Below are 21,774 nucleotides of genomic sequence, written 5' to 3'. Positions count from 1 at the left end.
CCGCTCAGTCTTTTTCGCGATCTTCTTCGCTACTTCTTTGCCTGTTAATTCTTGCTTTCTGTCTTTTGCTTCAGCGCAACCCTGTCTTAAAAATATTAAATCAACCTCCGCTATCGTTTTTCTTTAAAAATCCCGCCAAGAAAAATGGCATTCACCCGCTACCAACTGAGGGTGCATGTCTCTGTCAACCTATTAGCTGGAGTATGGCCGCCATCTTGCGCGACTCCGTCGTCGTCGTCGCCGTCGTGGCTACGCGCCCACGAGCAATACCGCTAGCCATGATAACCATGAGAAAATCAATTCATGGGTTTCCTTTTCTTCCCTATATGGGTATCGGGCTCCGCCGGAGCTCCGCTATGAATTAGGCATTTCTTTTTATTTTTCATATTTTTTATTTTAGTCGCACGAAATTTTTTATGATTTTACTGAGGTATACCATGTAAATGTAAATAATGCACTGGAATTGGCCAATCAGAGTGTGCATTATATCGGCTTTAAACACAAACCATATATAATAAATGACTTGTATGTGAATTATATTTTTATTACAGAGAACTGGACAGGGCAAGAATTTTTCTTGTGAATTTATATATTAATTCCTCTCAGTGCTGTCAAAATGTCTCAGGAACCTTCGTTTCTGATAATCTATTATTTTCCACCATACCTACAGCACAGAAGCTCACCAAATCCTAACTGATAACTAACATGTGTGTATCTCTAGCCTTTGCTGTGTGCTACATGTATGTTCTGTTATCCTGCCTTAACTGCTAGAAACAATTTTGACAGAGCTGTTGCAACAGTTTCACTTAAATTGAATTCCAGTAACAGCGCTTAGACATGTAGCAGTGTTATTGAGTATGAACTTTATGGAGGATTTTAATTTTTTATTTTTTTATGATTACAGACAACAACAAAATATACATGTGTATACATAACCTGATGTTGGTGTTGGTTACAAACCGTAGTTCATAATGGTCATCCTATTACAGGGAAGGGAGAAAAGTTCAGAGTTTAGAACATTTCTTCCCCCAGCACACGTTCTGTCTATAGGTGCAATAATTGAGAGGTTATATATATATATATATATATATATATATATATATAAATATATATATATATATATATATATATATATATATATATATATAAATATATATACGAAGAGTAATGTAAAGTTACTGTATAAACTTAGCATTAAAATCTGACATTTGAACGCCTCCTTTGCTGAAATTAGTCACGATTTAATTGTTATCACTCCCTGTGAATTCATAGAGATTCCAGAGGCAAATTATCACCTAATGTGGAAGTCCTGTCTTCAAGTGAGGGAAAATGACACAAAAGAGTTACAATGAGAGTAAAAAGAATTGTGAATGTTAATATGGTGTACATTATACATCATGTAAAGGTATTTGGTGAGTGCCAAAGGCATAACATTTCATGTATTGCTTTTTCAGGACAAATTATATAACAGTGACGTTTTAAAAGGTGTGATCAGAAAAATAATGAGTACATTGTCCAGGCAGCACCAGTTTATGGACGGCATATGCAGACAGTGAGAGGAACTGTAAACACTACCACGTAAGTTAGTTTTATGCTTATGACATCTTGTTCTTGGATTTTGTCTCATTTCATCACAAGAATAGGTAATGAAAGATGCAATAGCTGTTGCAATATATTTTTGAAGGAAAACTTATAAGTCTGCCTACGCTGGATAACCGCCATGTGTAAACTGAATGTGAAGCAAACACTCTGTTAAATATGGGGCAACCGTAAAACCCAGAAACTGGAATCCGGAATCTGGAACCAAAAACCGGAATCCAGAAACTGGAAACCGGAATCCGCAAATCAAAGAAAATAAGTTCTTCAAATACACGAAAATTGTTTTGCTTAGCTTTTCGACTGTAAAAAGTAAGCTGCCAAGTGAAAAGGACCTCAAACTTAACCTTTTTTGAAACAAAAATTCCCCGTCTGTTGAAATCGTGCAACCGTTATTTTTAGTGAGGGCAATGATTATGAGAATCTCAGTAAAGTGCGTCTCTAAAAATAAGTCTCTAAAATAAGCTTGCTGGTAATTGCCATTTTGTTTAATAAGTGATATTCAAGATAGAAAATGTCATAAAGAACAGGATATTCGTCAGTGGTAGCCCGCTGTACATTGACGGTCACGCCCCCCAATTTCGAAGTCCAAAGACTAACCCATCTGGTCTAAATATGAAATTTGATTTTTCCAACAGATACGAGACCAATTCCAGATTAACACAATTTCCACACTGATACTGTGACAAATCAGCCTTTCATATTCTTGGCGGCCATCATATTAAAACAATTTGTAGAAATGTTGCACACTTACTTCCGTCTGCTTCTCACTTGCTAACAGATCAGACCACATGTTGTTAAAAGATGCTAAAAGTACTGCCAGAAACTCACTGCAATAGCCTATAATAGCTTGTTGTTAATGTGCTGCTCACCAGTCTTCTCAGAGCAATTTGATCTAGACAAGAAGCAGACTCTCACCAGGGCCAGCTTGAACAAAAGATGGGTAACTTAGCCTATGAGCAGGCTCTCGTGTTTGGGCTGGGGGCGTGAGTGGCAAAGCCGCATGAAGGCTCTTGGTGACATGCCAATGCAGAAAAACACTAGACACCTATCATAACGAGCCAGACGTTATTAGGAACCAAAAAACAGACCTGGGATCCCGTGGAGATGTAGAAGTTTTACTCCTACATCTCCACGGGATATCCAGTGGCTTACAACATTCCAGTGTAATCATATCCCTGTCGGTGATCGTTTATGTGCCAGAAAACGCGTCAAGTTTTGCACGAATGTGTCATAATCCTAAAGTGTGAAACTATATTTACTGTAAGACAATTCCATCGTGTCAGAGAGATACAAAACATTTTAATAGTCGGCGATTCGGGAAATCGCGCGACTGACGTGAAAAATTTGGATTAAAAGAAAAAATAACGTTGAAACAATGTGTTTTCTGGGTTGGGGCGCAAACGCCAGTTTAAAACTTAGACTTTTTGATACATTTCTTACTCTTATAAAGCTACGGAGCACGTATAGATGAAACGTTTTCGCTAATCTCAGTTATCACTGTTATTCAGTAAGCGAAGTGACTATGCCCAGCAGCCCAGAAATGCCCGAGAGTCAGAAATGTTCTCAGATTTTCCGCGGAAAGCCTGATTGAAACCTGTTTAGGGTATTCTCTGTATACATGTTTGTTGCTTAGCGATTCCAAAAATAATCTGAATTTTCTAATATTCGAATTCGAAGATCATGTGCACCGACACTTTGAAAATGTTATGGGGAGTCAGGAAATTATCTCGAAAATTATGCCAAAGCTCTCAAGAGCGATAGAAATCTCGAGTACATGATGTAATTCTTTACGAGAAATGCCGAGCGATTCTGGAAACAGCACGACGGAAAAATCACTATCACGATTTTGTTACATATCCCGAAGTACTCAGCAACTGTATTGCATGGGCTTCAGTTTGAATGAACCAGAAAAGGATATGTCACATGTTCGTATGATATGAACGAGCGAGGGAAAAATGACGATTTTGTTGTTGTTTTTGTTTCCTATAGTGTCACGCATTACTGAAAAATTTTGTGGTTTTTGTAAAATATCCTGTAGCACTCGGTAACGTAGAAATACTGCGAGGACGTTTGCGTGGGAAAACCAGAGCCGATTTATAATATGCGGCTACATGGTGATTTCACTATATATCTGGATTCGTCTTTCAGAAAACTGGTGTACCATGGACTTCATTCTAGGCTCTAACCCACGAATGAAAATAGTGATTTAACATTTTAGTAGCTATCTAGTCCCCATACAATCTAAAAGCATGACAATGGGTGTAAGTTATGATATAAATAAAATATTAATCGGAAGACTTAACTTGGTGCGTTTGACTTGTTGAGTTTTGAAGCTGTTGTCTTGATTCGATGCTCTGGGAGGTTGGTCACGGGCAGCGCAAGCTGAAAACACTTTCTGGTTCTCTCCGTCGTTCTTGGGTGAATGAATTCATGTATAAATCAATCGTGGCTGGCGGTTTCGTTTGGTTTTCAACAGCTGTTTTATGGTTAAAGCGAAAACCAATCCAAATGTATAGTCAGGGCAGCTCCTTTGTTTCCCTTCTCGTGAAAAGAAAACCCACGCGCCTTCTTTAACTCCTCAAGGCAAATTCGATTGTAAACTGGCTCAATTTCGCACAAATGCGTCAGATACAGAGACACCATATCTTCTAACTCAGAGGTACATCTCGTTTTGTGTCCGTTTTCAACGACCGATGACGGGTTCATTCGAAGTCGAAGTCTTTTTTTATATATATATGACCGCGCAATATTCCCGCGTTATGAAAATTTATTATAAAATATCAATTATGTGGCCAGATCATATCTGAAAATAACCAGGTTACTTTTGTACACAATTACTCTCACTGAAAGCAATTATCGCTAACCACAATAGAACCGCAAAAGTCTTGCGATGACAGCAACCTAACAGATAAATGACATCACCCCATAGCAACCGGACCTGGAGAAATTTTTGAGCTTTCGGCTAGCTCTGGCTCGTGATATAACCTGCTCGGACACTAGAGACAGATACTAGAGCCTGCTCTCAGGTTATGAGTAACTCTATCCACCCAAAAAATCAGTAACCCTGACTGGATAGTGATGTACCCAATGGATAGCTTTATGCAGCTTTTGAACAACTGGGCCAGATATATAGCTAAGGGTTGTTCAGAACTAGTCAATAATTTTTTTTAGCAATTAAAGTCTGTGGCTGAAGTAAAGCCAAGAAAATAAATAACAACAAAATGATTTTTGCTCATATTTATTTATTAGACATTGCTGAAGTGAATTATTTCTATCATCATTCATAATATCTGGATTCCAGATTCTGGTTTTTGGTTCCGGATTCTGGATTCCAGATTCTGGATTCCGGATTTCGGTTTCCAAATTCAGTGTTTTAGGGTTGCCCCAGATGATGTATGTGCATATGTTAATCTTGAATAATCTGAAATTTCAGAGAGTTTAAAAATATCATATCATATCTGTGATGGTTCTGAGGTGGAGGGCTGTTACATGTACATGTAAATGTCTCATGCACGATTTTTCACTCGTTATGATTCAGGTGCAAATAGTTTCTGTATCTGTTGATGTGCAACAATCTACACCAATATTTCAACCTAATAATGTACAGTGTATATTAATTAACCAAATTACGCTGTTTTTAGTTGACCAGTGCTACTACATAGTAATGTGATGTTGAAGGGCACAAATTTAAAAACACGCCCAGTGTCAACTTGTCAAATATATGAACTGGCCAGACAGTGTAGATTAAAAATTCTCTGAAAGGTAAGATGTTTCTTAAACATTATTTTGTAATTAATGATTTCTCAGACATTGTTTTCTTCAAGAAAATATTCATACCCCACATGGAGATTTTTTCTCTATTAGAGCTCTTGATTTCTGATACTTTAATTTGGAATTTCTAAAGACTGGCCATGAATGGGTGTTGGGTGTGAATATCTTCTGGAACTGCACATTCATTCATTGAGTAAGCAAGAACATCAGTATTTATCCTGACAAACTCTGATTTTCTTCTGGAAGCTGAACTCATATACAGCTGTACAGTTATATGTACAACCAAACAGCCTGGATGACCCTGTGATTGGGACTGTGCACATTGTTGTAACCCTCAATGTTCCAGTTGCTTGTTTGAAGCAAATTGCATTTGCTCTCGAAAGCAAGTGGCGAAGTTCATGACAGTTATGTAAGTTTGCTTTGTATCTCAGGGCAGAGCCTGCCACAGTGAAAGTTGGAGTACCAACCCCTAGCATTTGATTCACTGCTAACACTCAGTAAACGGCTAACAATGAAGTACACTGTATATCAAAGAAAGGAATTACATGCCTGTTCCTGTCAGTCAATATATGAACAGTTTACAGATGGGGAGCCTGAATTAAAACATCAAAGATTTTCAAAGCAACCATGTCCTGGTGAGATATTTCTGAGGAAGTATAAATTTAAGGTCCTTATGATTGCTTATAGGCAAGGATTTTTATTGTAAACAATATCTTACTGAGTGTATTTTTCTTGTGTAGTAATTGTTGTAGAACACAGACATCACTTCTTATGAGAGAGATATTAATTTTTGAAAAGTTCTATAAACAAATGCATCTGGGAGCAAATTAATTTATCATGGATGCAGCTTCTGAGAGATCCCCAATATTAATGGAACATACACTGTTCATACATGTAAAAGAGTTCAGTAATTCATTACTTATGATTGTAATGCTTTGTTTGGTTTCTCTGTATTTACAGACAACTTGATGGGATTATAGATTCTGCACCAAGTTCATTGAATAAACTGACTTGGAGGTTCAGTTCTGCAACCCATCCTGTTTGTAGTAATATCATAGCTGCAACATTGTGACAGATACACTGCATTACATTATTAAGAAACACATATTAACTAATTATTTTTAAGTGCCTTTTAAATTAATCAGTTTTTCTTAGAGATAATTTACTCATGGTCTAAATAATTGGCTTTTTGACTTTAAAATGATATTTATTGACCTTTTAAATCAATTTTGTGATAATCTGCATTGGACATGGCATAAATTGATATTTTGCCAACACGAAATGGAGAACTGGGTCTTCAGCAAAGTTGCAGGATTAGCATTTTTGTAGAAAGAAAGGGTTGAGAAATTTGTGACATTCTACAGACAGCCTTGCCATTCGCAATGTCCGATAAGGTTAATTTGTTCCATTCTGTTGTAGAAATAGTGTTCTCTAATTTATAAATTATTTCAATCTGTTGTTTAAATGATTGCCTTATAACCCCATGTCTGGCTTGGTGCATGTAGGATATTGATGTATTTTTTATCCATTTTGCTGTAAATTATCTTAATTGATGTGTCAATCAAAACATATCTTGGATATGCTGGGCTCTTCTGACAAATGTAACTATGCCTGATAGCCTTGAAGTGCATTTGGTTGTGTAGTGCAGACAAAATACATGTACATAATATAACTTCCTCTTAGCTTACTGATAATTCTTGGTATAATTTAATCACAGCAAAATTAATGAATGGAACCCAATAACAGCTCTTGTAGTCCACAATGCCAGTCGAGAAAAAGAACAAATCACATTGAAATTGAATAATAAAATTATTATTAGAAGCCTATGCAAGTATTCATGATCAGCAAAAAAAATATCGTAAGTACCATTCACGCGAGGGTGATTTTGCTTATTGCAAACCCTTCCAGCAGGAGGAGACTCCATACAATAGTGAAGATGGCTAAATGTATCTTTGGGGACAAGTTAGAAAACAAAACTTTCCAACTTTTCACATATGTATACTGTTTTGGCATTTTTGTGAGATTTCATTTGGTAGAGATTCAGGGACTGAGTATATTGTAACCACTGCATTTCAATCAGTCCCCACAACAAAAAAATGTGCAAGGAAGAATATAATGATTAATAACAATGCCTTGTCTTTCTGAATAAGGTAGGAAAGAACAAGAAATGCCACCAAAAAGCACAGAAGACAGTTCTGTTCTGTGATCAAGATTTTTGGTGGCTTCCAAGAAATCCTTGAAATCATGGCTCTATATTTCATAATCACACCATCTTACACCTTGATCTGCTGATGTAATACTAGTTCCGGCTGAAACTATTAAATCATTCGCAATTTACCTCATACATGTTGGATTATTTTCATTAGTAACAACATTCCGAAAAATAACTGAGGAGCTCCGCTTTTAAGCTGGCCTGAATCTATATATTACCTTTGAGTGCCAGACAACAGGGGAAGACGCGTTCGAAGCTTGTTTACAAAACGCTTTAACTTTTCTCGCTGAACGAGGATTTAGTCGTCAGCTTCGACAGTACGGTAGAAATCCCGTATTGCAATGCCGACGCTTTGGTTTTTCGAAGCCTGCACATTATTGCAGAAGCAAGCGCGACATAATTTGCAGCTTTTCCTTTAATTTTAATATCACTTTCTTGAATGCCACATGCGCCAAGGATAGGATAATAAACCACGAGACAGAAGATTCGCACTACTGCGTGGGAAAACCTAGTGATTTCGTCTGGCCAAGGGGAAGATTATCTTTATTCAGATACTGGTCAAGATTATCGTTATTTTCCCTCTTAGATGTTTGAAGCCTCTCCTGCCCAACTTCCAAAGTTTTCTGAGAAGACTTTCCGTTGTTTGTTTTTGCTTCAGGCGATAACACTCGAACCGATTTGCGGATCTGGCGTTTCCAGCAAATGCTTCTTTACTGGAGTTGCCTTTGTGGGAGTTGACTTGCTAATTTTACCTTGTATCGATTCCTGGACGAATGAATACAGTCCTCCAAGATTTCGAATCTTGCGAGCACAAGGATTTCTAACGCGACTTGAATACTTCTCACATTTTAACTTTCTCGCAGATTTGTGCTAAAACTCCACCCTTGCAGTCCTTCCTTTTAGACGGATTGAGTAGAAATATAGCTTGACTATAAATTACCAAATTTTATTCATCGAGATTTCTCCGTTGCCACCGTGCGCTCGTTGTTTCAGACATATTTTGACAAGTTAAAGTTTATTTTGGTTCAAAGTTCACTTCCGCTACGAAAGGCCGAAGATTTTATTGGTTAATTTATGACAGCCGATGACAGTATGAAATCTCAGTGTGCGCACTCAGGCATGAAAGGCCAAGTGGTAGGTTTTCAAAATCCAGGGGTTTGTCTGCAAGCGTTTCCTTCCTTCCTTCCTTCCTTCCCCTCCCCCTCCCCCTCCCCCCTCTCTTACTCGCTCCATTTTTCGCGCTGTAATTCTTTGCTCCCGAACCCCACAGTAACGCTTGCTACGCAGGCTAGTCCAACTGTAAAATGTAGGTTTTTTTAAGAAATAAAATAATGATAAATGATGACGATGACTCATTTTTTATCACAGTTCATTTTCTTCGGTTGTTGTTAGACTTATTACTTTGTTTGGTCGTTTGCCTATGCCTTGTTGTCGGAGGAGCCAAGCTTTTCCCTCAACAACTTGCTTCACAAGAGTGAGGATTATTATACGAACTGTACCCAATCATCAAAATGCTGTACCTCACTACTTTAAACCAGTGAGACAATCTCAGATAGTACAGAGTGCAATTTACGGCTCTGATGCAGTAGTCACACAGCTAAATGAAATAATAATACGTAGAATAGCAAATGTGACAATTTTACTTTTCACGCCAACGTTTGTAACTTGATATTTTTGTTTTCCGCGCCAGTGTACAGTGGAACCTCGATTTAACGAACCTCTATTTAACGAAGTCCTCGATATAACGAACGATATTCTATGTCCCGGTCAAATTTACAGTAAAATGTATGGAACAGAACCTCGATATAACGAACCTCGATATAACGAATTCTTCGATATAACGAACATAATCCGGAAGCCCAAACGTAAAATCTACCTCGATATAACGAATTACAATGCATCTCAACACGCGATAGAAGATAGACGCTGAACAGATCAACGGTCAACAAATCCTTGGACTGTAAATGCTTTTGGTAAAGATACAGACATTAAAGCAAAAACACTAAATCTTTGAAATCCGGAAATGTTGGGAAGTGCAACATAACAACACTAAAGCCCGTTTCCTTGTTTACATGGATAATTTTCTGTATAACCTCTATGTTGCAACATTTTTAAATCCCTACTCTGAAAGTGTCGTTTTTTTTGTAAACAAAAGCTGCGCGTCTGCTCAAAGTGAAAATAATTGATACTGAAAGTCACCATGCTTAATGAATTGCATTTCAAAACACAGCACTTCTGAGTGACGAAAATTGCATTAAATTGCGTGATAGAATTCACCTGTATTACAAATCAATCATTAACTATGACCTTGATATAACAAACATTTTGGTCGTTTCTCCTCAATTTCGTTATATCGAGGTTTTCGATATAACGAACCCTCGATTTAACGAACAAATTTGGCCGGTCCTTAGCGACTTCGTTAAATCGAGATTCCACTGTATTAAAGGTATGGTCGTTACTTGACCGAAATTATATCCCACATCGGTGAGCGAGTCAGTGATGAAATTAATTGGCGGTTTCAGTAAGTGCCACGGAGTCTGCGGCAATAATAACCAAGTTTCTCTTGTCGAGAGTAATCCATGGTGAGTTCGTTATGAACAAAATGCTAAATGGTCAATTAGTCTAGACGCCTACCACCAAGTTGGCTATAACCTAAACTAACTTCAGTGTTTGAACTCCATGGAGTTTCGATGGGAGTTTTTCTTTTTTTGGCCAGTAATACGTGAATGCAACACATGCTTGTTCGTGGACCATTGGAGGAAGAATTCCATGGCGTCTTACTCGCTACTAAGAAGGAAGAGGCGATTTTTCCAAGTGTATTAATTTAACTCGGTACAGCGCTTACTTAAAGTACCAATTCAAAACTATAGCGATATGAATTACCTTCGTTATTCGGGTCTAATTGATTTTCAGGTTCATCAAGCAGATTACTTTAGTGCCTGACAAAAAAAAAAAAAAAACTAATTAAAGAACATCAAGATATTAGAAACAGCAACTCGGAAGAGGCAATCTTCTTTCCCTTTAGTTAGCGACAAGAGTAATTGAGACAGTAGTCTTAACCCCTTCTTTCTTACGCGTTCCCTCTCCGTCTCCACCGCTTTAAGCCTGCTACCGACGCAAGCTAGAATCAGAGCTGTCAACAGCACAGGAGCACTTAACAATGACATACTGATTTCACGAGACTAATCAGCAATAATTCTGTCGGAACGTAAATAACCAACGAGAAATGGGACGGGAAAACGAGGAACGATATATTAATACGATAAAACAATCAAAAAGGAAGTCAACAAATCAAAAGCAGGTGCAAGCGAGTCAATATGTTCACCTGTAATAGTCCAGTCTTTTCGCAGGATAAGACTGTTTTCCAATTTTCCAGCCTTAACATCAAGTCTCCTTGGTGTAAGCGTTCTCCTCTGCCAATGACGTTTTAGTAAAATGGCGTCAAGAAATGATGCAAATATCGTCAAACAAAGATCCTCTATTGCCTTTCGATAATTCACTTAGCCAGAAGAACCAGGTGTGTTTTCAACCACGGCGTCTAACAAACCTTTCTTAATTTTCGCATGAAAATACTTGGACGTCCAAAGGACGGCGACGCGCTGCTACACGTTCCTGCACGCGATCTGGAACGAGAGCAAAATCTCCTCCCCGGCTCCACCCCCAGCTCATTTTCGTCGCTATGTTTGCTCTCGCTCCGTCCATTTTACGCGCGGCCAGAATACGCAATGCGGAAAAAAAGTTCTTCGTAAGGGAATATTTATTTCAGATGCTATCATTACATGGACCCTTCCTCCTCCACAACGTGGCCCGCTGCAAACAAGCGATACTTCAGTTCGAACAACAATTCAGCATGTAATAGACGGTTCTTCTGAGGTACATTTGACGTGGAATTTCACTTTCACTGGTGAAATACTTGATCGCGTCATATTCCAAATAGGTATTGTCCGAATTGGCAAGTAAATATCTTCAGGGATAGTGTCTATAGATCGAGCAACCAACTACCATGGCTTCGTAATGTAAATGATGACATTACATCCCTGCATTCTTATTAAATCTGCTGGTTTAAGCCATTTTTTCAGGCAACTTCCCATTACCGGCGCAAAAATTTTAACTAAGCAACACTAGTCACGCTCATTTTCCATACACGGTCAAACACGGGTGTATTGGCTGGTAACCTAGATTCAGTGAATTAATCAAAAAGCTAAAAATGCATTACACAACGCTTTGAATTAGCAACTGTTGATATACTCCACATCATACTTACAATATGCGATACAGAGATTACAACTTGTTGCCGAGCCAAAAGAGTGCCTTGGTGTGTATCGATTTCCAAACCGCATGTGTGAATGGTCACAACTGACCAATCACAGAAAAGGGAAGAAATAACGCAATGAACCAATCACGATGACAAATAGAAACCCAGTGGCGGTGCCAAGTGTAGAAAGTCACGCTTAACTCGCCATCTTTTGATGTACCGCAAGTTCAATCATTTCAAAAAGTAATCGAAGATCTCTCACACCACAGTTAAATGAGGGGAATGGTTATGAAGCCTGGCTAACTTAAAAGGAACGAAACGAGGTCCAAGATTTATGCTGAAATCAAAGGTCCACGACCGTGTACAGTCTTTTGCTTTGCGCTCATACACTAATTGGTTGGTTCTTCAGAGAGAAGTAAACAGCGTACTAGATTCAAGTTTTGAGCACGATTAGAGTCAAATACTGAAGACAAAACTTACGACGAAAAACGGTATTATCGATGCCGTGCTGAAAGAAACGAGTTCTTCAACCGTCAGTTCGCAACGATTTTTTCAAAAAAAAAAAATCATAAGCGAGTGTCTTGGAACCACCCTAACAAGTTGCACACCAAACAGTGGGTACTTTAAGAGCGTCTTATAGTTTATTTTATGGTCGTAAAAAAATATGACACATTAGCCATGTAAACTTACTTAATCTAGCGCGTGCATTAACAGCTTTGTTGTGCAGCCAATATATTAATAGCCTGTGAATACAGCGAACGTCTCTGCATTTTAGGTCGCTTTCGCGTTTGAAGGATTATTTCAAAGTAGTCAAACTATTTACATTTATCAGGGGCATATCCAGACTTTTTGTGAGGTTTTTTGTAGGCTTATATAGACTTGCAGTCGGTGTTGTGGTCTCAATTGCACGTATTGTCTTAAAATATGGAGTAGCATATTTTTGCCGTCTCATTTGAAAAACGCAATTTGTCAAATAGACCTTATTGGAAAAATTTGAAAATCGGGAAGGGAGGACCCGTATTACTCCCCTGGGTACACCCCTGGTTACTACTAAGTCGCAATTGATGTACGTAACTGCAATTGAAACACGTCACTACATATAGGAGTACCCTTGTTAACAATATTTGTCTCATTAGCATAAGCGATAAGTCTCTGATGGAGCAACAAAAACACTAGCTTTCAACATTGAAGGGGCACAGCACGATTAACTGTCCCAAGGAATATCGGCCTGCTGTATCAAATAATTTTTGGGCGACGCGGGCTTAATAACCCAACATTTTACAAAGAATATAAGAGCTCATTAGCACCCTCGATACCAAGAAATATTGCATTTTTTGAAAGCCAATTTCTCCTCGAATATTACACCCAAAGAGCCAAACATTTAACCAATTACTAAGTTTCAAAAGCTCTTTTGATGTTTGTAGTCATTTCGTGTCTAATGTGAGACCTTTCTGCGCAAATAGGCTTGGCTTAATTACATACTACGTTCCTATGCACGAAATTGCGTGGGAACCTTTAAATGTTACTTGTAAAAAAATATGGTACACACGCATCTTTTGACTGCTGATCAACAGTAACGACCTATTTAAAACTTAGAATGTTAAAAATACAAATTTACCTAGCTTTTGTAAAGCGTTTGGTAGCTTTTTACAAACCGTCGGAAATTTTCCCTTGAAAATACAAGCCTAGAGCAATAACTGATACGGTAACATCAAGAAAAAGATGTTTCTATTCCTAAAATTCTGAGAACTTATAATCTCTGTTAACTCCCAGCATTTTACCAAGAAACTTCCTCACTTGAGTTATCCTTTTTCGCTTCTTTTGTCGTATTTCTTCATTTACATGCCTGTTTACTCATTCTTTTTAAATGAAAGTTGCGCGAGAGGAATTTTCCAGTGACTTTGAAACGACCTTTATGCTGCACAACTTCAGCTCGATTTGCTTGGCTTTGTCAATTGAGAAAGGTCTCACTTGCTAAACTTTTTGTATTTAAATTGACAGGGGCATCAGTTACTGAGTGAATTGAAGACATGAAAATCGATGATGTCACAGCCTATCGAGATACGTAGATACATGGGAATAAAAAGGGTAGCAAGTAAAGCAACTTAACTTAGTAGCTTAAGACTAAAGCAATAGTTTATCCATTTTCGAGCAAAACACTACATTACGAAAACTGATAACGAAATCAATGAATATTTGCTGCTTGGGCAGTGATGAAACTTCTGCTAGCTTACACGACCAAGTCCTCGGCGTTTGCGTACAACTGCGTCTTGTCGAACATCTTCATGTTGATCAGCCGCTTAAGATGAAAAAAATAGTTACATCATCAGTATGACAAGTTACCTTACAGCTACACCACACATATAGAACTAACCGGGTATAGTATGGTTGAAACATCATTCGCAGCAACTGAGCCTGGCTGTGGATCCAATAAATAACCTTCCGAAAGTTTGAGACCAAAGGCGAAAGGTTCGAGACTCTTCTGGAGTCGATGTGCTATATATAACTAAAGACGTTGCATTTTTTACAACGTTTCCCAAAAATACTATCCAAATGCAATGTCCTTTTGAAAAGTAGTGTTATATTACCAGCAGCTGCACGACCACGTTGTGTATTTATTTACTGCAATCTTTCACATGCGTTTGCACCTCAGCCCTTAGTCGCCTTCGATGACGTTAAATACTTTGCAATTGGCTACTACTCGTTAGGCCAAAAATGTCACATGCTTAGATGAACTCCGCATCAACCACAGGCCGACGGAACTCGCTGCTTTATCCATTTGGGAAGCAAATGTAAATGTACACCTTTTTTATAGTGATCATGCACTTAGCTATACAAGCACTATGCTCAGCAAGTTAACAGGTATGCCACTGAAACAAAGGAAACAAATGTCGAGGAAAAGGTTGTTGTTATTCGTGGTGGTAGATGCAATAATAAAGTGTATTATCGTTTGTCTCACGATGTAGTCACTTGAGATGTAGATCGCGACGTTTCGACTGCTTACTGTCAGTCTTCTTCAGGCGATAAGGTCGACACGTAGGGTCAAGGAAGCTATTCACATAAGACTTCACCCTAATAACATCAACAGGGATAGTGGAATTGAAATTCCTGCAGCATGGATGCCCACGATCAAGAAACACAACAACAGGAGAACGGTACAACACTGGACCACTGAGGGAACAGCTACTCGCCGGAACAATGGAACAATAGGAGGATCGAAATGCACCAATCACACCCGACCTTTGTGATATAAATGATACCGTGCAATCAGTCGACCTTATCGCCTGAAGAAGACTAGCTGTAAGCAGTCGAAACGTCGCGATCTACATCTCAAGTGACTACATCGTGAGACAAACGATAATACACTTTATTACGGAAACAAATATTTCACATAAACGTAACATAGCTGAAAATCCCAACTGGCAGGAGGCAGACCAGTTGGCTATTTACAAAGTGTGAGCCAGGATTTGAACTCGGGACTACCGAGAAACAAATCCCGCTAATGCCAGGGTTGGGGCCTTGAACTTGGGACCTTCGGATTACAACACCAGCGCCCTAAACCACTCGGCCACGCTGCCTCCAGAAAAGAATCTAATATTATCGTGCTCGATGTTACTTCAGAGCAATTTACTCCAGAGGACGTTGCCAGGTTGTTAATTCATAGTGATTGCATGTGTTAGCAAGGTCGTAGATGATTGGGTGAATAATTAATTGTTTCCTCTGGTTCAACAGACGTTCTCGGTAAAACAAGTTAAAAACAATGTGCCTTTGTCTTACCTTGTGTTGGTTCTCCATATCCTTGAGCTGGTTTTTTAAATCAGTGAATGTTGGCCTTTTATCCGGGTCATTTTCCCAGCATTTCATCATTATCTGATACCTGGGATAAACAAACAAAATTTCGATGTCACGCGTAGTTCTAAATTTATTGAAACAGTTTTGCTTACATTGCTTGCAGAAAGAATTTCCCTTTTCCCCTTAGCAAGAACGAAAGTTATAAAATGCGACTGTACCCCAGGAGGTACTTCGTCACAACAGTGTTGGGAGGTGCGAATTGTCTGGCTCAAAAAGGTCCTATCAGGCTAAAATAGCCCCCCCGCCCCCTTGAAAAAAAGAAATAAATCAAATGAAATTAATCAATGGCCTAGAGCGCAAACCGAAAAAGGTTGTTTTTCTCTGCATAAAAACAACTAAGTAAAAAACAGAACATCAAAAGTATTCCAGACAGGTTTTGCATTAATCTTGTTTTATTTATTATATAAATCTCAATCTTTTGGTGACAGCAGTCATCCCTAAATCGCTAAGAAAGGAAGTCTGCCTACCATTTGTATGCAATTTACGTCTGTCCGGCCGAACCCCAGCACTATCAGACATGAACCTGTGTAGTCCTCCCCACCCCACCCTACTGGGCAATATACATGTTGTTTGCAGGAGACAGTCAGTTAAAATTCTAAGATCACGAATAAGTTCCACTACGCGGTCTACGATTACATAATTGCATAACTGACCATAGCTCGACGTATCATAATTGCGATAACATGTGCACTGCAGCCCTCCAAAAAGCGCTGTCACTGCTGGTTTGATTTTCCAGAAGCAAAACTTACAATTTGTCATCCACATGCTGTGGTTTGGGCATTCGTTTCCCTTCCTGAAGCAGGCTTACAATTTTTCTGCCATCCATTCGTGGATAGGGTGAGCCACCTATAAAAAAGCAGCAATGTCTCGAGTTTATCGGTAAAACCACAGGAACGGTGGACTTTGTTTGTCGGAATTATGATTGCTGCCTCAAACAAAAACGAAGTAACGGCATGTATTAATGAAAGAGGCACGTAATATCCAATCACTACTTCGATTAAAAGCAATTTACAAAAGCTGTTAAAAAAAGAGGAAACTATTTATTCTGTATTTCCATTGATTAGTAAGAGAACATTTGCACCTGAAACATGATTACGACTGGTATTTCCGATGTATTTTTGTTTGTTTGTTTGTTTTCTTAAAAATTTTCTCGTGTTGCAGTAATTCATTTTCTGGAAAATTTCTGCTTCTTTTCCCGAACTGTGTAGAAAACCCATCGAAGTAATGTATACTTAAGATGTTACCTATCGTAAAAATCTCGTAAAGGACAATTCCAAAGCTCCATCTGTAAATAAATAAAATGAATAATACCTGAACATTAAGACAGTGACAATAACAATTGATATTCAAACAATTTGGTTGAAAATATTTTCACGGTCATATTACACAATTAAGTTGTGGTGTAGTAAATAATTATACCATTCATTTCTCAAACAGCATGCTTCGTGGATTGAACATAAAACTTGCCATCCTTGTTCAACACAATCTTCTGCCACTTATCGGGGTTGGCAACTTAGAATAGGCTGACAGAAAGTTCAGTTGTTTTCTTTTTTTCAAAGTGGATCACTTCAGCAATAAATTGCATAAATAACGATGAGATGAACAAAGATGACAGATATTGTGTTAGTTTTTACGCTATTAATATCTTCATATTCTATCTGACTACGCGAATTTTAAAATCTTCACGTCAATCTTGATCTTTGTTTTTTCAGGGGTAATCGTTGCGTCTTCGATTTGTTAGAAGTACCAATAGAGAGTGTCATAATCACTTCTTACGTTAAGTTTACTGTTGGTAGCTTCGTGTGGTTCTTATGGAACCATTGACCAGTCATGCGTGGATGTACTTACACATCACTTTTGGTGGTGTACGTTCCATACAACAGTGCTTCATAAGCAGTCCATTTGACTGGAAGACGGCGTAAACAATTCAATTTCAATGTAAACTAGGAACACATTTCCAGCAGAAACTCGTCAAGGCATAGACTTGAACACGAAAACAAATTGCCGCCTGTCTGCGTCTTTAATTATTTTTTTCTGGCTGGTAAGTTTTTGTACTGTGACAACAGCATTAGTCTCTCTTCCAGAAGCCACAAGTTATAACAAGAGAAGATCAAGGTAAGACAGGTACATGTACCTCGAGCTTTTCTTGGTTATAACCAAATTGGTCGACTTAGAAAGACTGGGCTCCACCCTAAGCTTAGATCAATCTTTAAGTATTTTGCGCAATTTTAGTTTCCGTCTATTTTTGCAATGTAATGAGAACGGGAAGAAAATAAAGACTCCTTGCAGATTCGGACGCGGAACGATGGTCTTCATCAGATTAAAAGGTGAGTCACTGCACCATTTGGTAATAAATTTGACGGGTAATCTCACTGTAGTGGTGGCAAGATACAGGCACAAAAAATTTGAAGGTAGTCTTGACAAGAAACCCGATCCCATCTGAGCTCTTTGGCAAATAATTATGAATTTAGCACACGATACGTGAGAAATTACGCGGACATTTAGAATATTCAAGTGTTGATTGGGCTTTTAAAATAACAAATAGAAAGCACAGGAAGTGTAAAATTATGCAGCTATAGCCAGTTGGTCGGGTAGCAACTCTCGGAAGGTCTCACATAAATGGCTTGATACCCTTTGAGAGGACAATAGAACAAACAACAGAAACAATTCGGTTCTTAGGGTTGTTACCTTTGTCTTTTTTTCATAAATGTTGTCCTGCTGAACATCTCTAGCCATTCCAAAGTCTGTCACCTTACACGTTTCTCTTTCACCAACCAACACATTACGAGCTGCCAGGTCCCGGTGGATAATCTGTTACAAACGGAATACTATTTCATAAGTCTGAAACTAACATGAACGTAAAAGCCATAAGAAGTAGTGAGGTATAAGCTATAAAATAACATAAATAGCGCTTTAAGGACGGTGCCTACTAAATACAAACGTTTTTGCGCCAGGTTAGGACCACGCGGAAAAAGTAGTTCTTTTTAAGGGCTATTGAAATCTACAAAGAAAAAAGTGGGTAGCCACGCATTTTTTCGAGATAATTAGCCTTGAATCTCCACAAAAATGCTGACATCAGCATCTTTCTGAAAATAGAAGGAGAGGATAATTCTTCACAGCTTTCTTCAGAATTCGCCTTTACATACAGAAAAGTAAATACATTTATAAAGATCTAAAAACTACATGGTAAATGGTGACATAAAAAATCATTTTTGGTATGTTTTTAATAACAAAATCATTGCAACAGCACTTTTAGCGTCTCTCACAGCCTTCCTCTGTTTCAGCTAAAATACAGTCTAAATATCTTTTGCTCACAACCCGAAACTAATCACGTGCGGAATAGGCTTACCACTTTTATTTCATAACATAAAAATATAGGGGAAACCACGCCTTTTTTAAAGTTATTGATACTTTTTGAAACTTTTTACGGTGCCCGTTATATTTTTTCCTGTCACCTCCCCAGTAAGTAAAATATTTGCGCATCTCGCACTCGTTTTGCGCGCGCACTACGCCATCTGCAGGTACATGTTTACAATTGGATTTCAGTATAATTTTCGACAGATAACAGCTATTTTTTCAGCTGGAAGACGTTAACAGTTAGTGGTTAGCGATATGCTGCTGTTCTGGTGTTCCTGGTTTAAGTACAGGTTCATTAAACTTGATTTTAGGAAAATTTTGCTTTAAATTTAGTCGTGTACTTGGTAGCGTAGTTGATTGCGTCATGTCCACCCAGCGCGCGCGCGGCGCTTAAACCATGCCTTGCGTGATGCGCAGAATGTGTGCGCACTAATAAAAGTAGGCACCGTCCTTACAATGCAGGGAAATCTGGTATTGCTTCAATACTTCATACACTAGTTTATTGCAAACTGGGCTTTAAATTTCCCTTTGTTAGAAGCCGTTTCGTTAATTTCATGATTTCTGTTGTGAAGAGATTTCGTCGATAACGTTATTATGGAAAGTGGAGCTAAAAGATTATAAACTTAATTATTTAACATACAGATTTTGAAGAAAGGTAACTCATGCCATCAGCAATTTGCCAAGCAAACTTCATCAGCTGTTGTGACGTCAGACTTGTTTGTGGTTTGATATCCGGGTCTTTGTAATAAGTGTCATTCAGTCCACGGCTCTTTCTTAGGTATCCCAGCAGGTCTCCATACGGTACATACTCGATTATCACCATTAGAGGCTCTGGAAAAATATGGACATTCAAAAATAACTGTTTCAAACTGCTGTGAAATACTTCGACGTATTTCCTTTATACTTGAAATAGCCCAGAAGAAGATACATTTAATTTTTCCGTAAAACATGCTAGATTCTTTGTGCATGGAACTTATTAGCAACAAACTGTGTTGAATTTATACTCTACGAAAAAAAATCACGTTTATAGTGTGATAATTTGTCTATTCTTAAATCTAATGAATGGTCTTCTATGACAGGACTTACCATCAATGTTACATATTTCACATGTTCAATTCGCAATTTTTAAACAGTTTACCAGTTTCTGTGACACATCCCAGTAGTTTAATGACGTGAGGATGTGGTTTGAGTTGCTTCATTGTGTCAAGTTCTCTCAGCAAATCTCTCCTGTCTGATTCGGGAGAATTATCTGGAAAAGAACAAAACTTGAATCAGGCAAAAATGTTTTGCCAGTTTAATAAATTAAATTCATGCTTTAAAAAAAAAAAACGTAACGTTATCTCCTGACGTGGCAATATATTTCTAATCTACAATACGAACGTCAGCGTTTCGTCAACAAGCCTTGTAAATTACCGAGACCACAACCATAATAAATATAAAACAGACCTGACAAAAACAAACAAACAAACAAACAAAGATGTTCAAAGGAAATAATTTTGAAAAGGACTTTAGAAAAAAATGGAAAACTCCTCTGCAACGAATTTTGATTTGATGAAGAACTGAGCGCCAACTGCAACAATTCAGAAACCGACTTCTGTGCAGGTTGAAAGAGTTGCTTAGCACAACTATTCGTGAACTAAAAAAAAAATAGTTAACGAGCCCTAACAGCTCTAACAGAACCGAGACATACATTTAAGCATTTTGACAGCAACTGTCGTCTTTCCAGGCCTGCATCGAAGTCCTGTTGCCGTTGCCTTGGCAACCTGACCAAAAGCACCTTTACCAATTATCTTTTCTATAGTCACGTCTTGCTTTTCAACTTCCCAAGAACGTGTTGTTGGATGAAGAGGTGCATAATCAGCACTTTGAACAACACGGTGTGTTTGATCGTAAACTGTAGTTGACTCTGTAAGGTCCATGTACTCTGAGCGAGGCTGGGTGGAGTTATTGGGAATAGAACTACTTGGTTGAAGATCGTCCAGTGCCATTTCATTCTGTAAAAATATGTAAGATATATGAAAGTGTTCTCCGCAGCATCTTTTAAAGGCGCTATTTCTCGATATTTAAAATATTTTTTATTGGGCTATTAAATCCAAAGAACGCTCGAGAAAAGAGTTTTTGTAAGATAGCAAACCAACACAGTAGAAATAATAAACCAACGACAAGGAAGTTTAGGAGTAAGGAGCATTGCAAGCCTCAAATATTTGGCTTTTTTTTTTTTTTTTTTTTTCAAGATTCGCCATTTGTGGCCTATCTCCTCTAAAATACACTTCCAGTGAAACCTCTCATAACTGCTGTATACCATCCATTTTCTCCCTCATCCCTCCTCCAGCCCGCCCCTCGGGACATACATCAAAGAGTTATCTTGTGTTATCTTTATCTCTCCCTACCTACGACACAGAAGAGCTTGATGAGTTTCGTTATATTGATCCCCATGACACACGTTTCCTTCAGTTTGAGTAGCGAGGTTAAACAAACTGTTTGTAAAATTATGTAAAGCCCCTTCCTTAGGCCCCCTTCCTTCTTTAAAATAATTATGTCTTCTACTCCCTAAAAACTGGTCCTGAACCACTGTCAATTCCCTGTACCTACCTTTCTAAAGAAATCAACAAATGCACACCAATAAGCAGGCACCAACAATGTTGTTCTGCAGAACTCCATAACCATGGAGTTTCTTCCGCATGAAAATTTTCATGGAGGCCGCGATTTGCATCCTTACAAGCACTAT

The 21,774-nt window shown here is 38.3% G+C and overlaps 2 protein-coding genes and 1 long non-coding RNA gene across 8 annotated transcripts in view; 1 reads left to right on the top strand and 2 right to left on the bottom strand.

Annotated features, from left to right (window-relative positions):
• The window catches only part of LOC145492241 (uncharacterized), a 629,788-nt gene that overhangs the window by 514,172 nt on the left and 93,842 nt on the right, over positions 1-21,774 (bottom strand). The window lies entirely within an intron of this gene.
• Positions 1,240-5,954, top strand: LOC145492575 (uncharacterized). The gene is made up of 3 exons (XR_014050033.1): positions 1,240-1,578; positions 5,241-5,361; positions 5,802-5,954. It is a non-coding gene; the product is annotated as an uncharacterized LOC145492575 (long non-coding RNA).
• The window catches only part of LOC145492419 (proto-oncogene tyrosine-protein kinase receptor Ret-like), a 5,512-nt gene continuing 172 nt past the window's right edge, over positions 16,435-21,774 (bottom strand). Inside the window, exons 2-8 of the mRNA XM_081471868.1 lie at positions 20,737-21,040; positions 20,185-20,295; positions 19,687-19,877; positions 18,377-18,500; positions 17,538-17,607; positions 16,934-16,974; positions 16,435-16,535 (exon numbers count right to left, since the gene is read on the bottom strand). Coding sequence (XP_081327994.1) covers positions 16,435-16,535; positions 16,934-16,974; positions 17,538-17,607; positions 18,377-18,500; positions 19,687-19,877; positions 20,185-20,295; positions 20,737-21,034 — 936 coding nt within the window. The 5' untranslated portion in view covers positions 21,035-21,040. The remainder of the gene's footprint in view (positions 16,536-16,933; positions 16,975-17,537; positions 17,608-18,376; positions 18,501-19,686; positions 19,878-20,184; positions 20,296-20,736; positions 21,041-21,774) is intronic.

The sequence above is a fragment of the Orbicella franksi genome, chromosome 7 (assembly GCF_964199315.1).
Source record: "Orbicella franksi chromosome 7, jaOrbFran1.1, whole genome shotgun sequence".
NCBI classification, from domain to species: domain Eukaryota; kingdom Metazoa; phylum Cnidaria; class Anthozoa; order Scleractinia; family Merulinidae; genus Orbicella; species Orbicella franksi.
The sequence above is the reverse complement of the archived record's forward strand: the minus strand, read 5'-3'. Positions and strand labels throughout refer to the sequence as shown.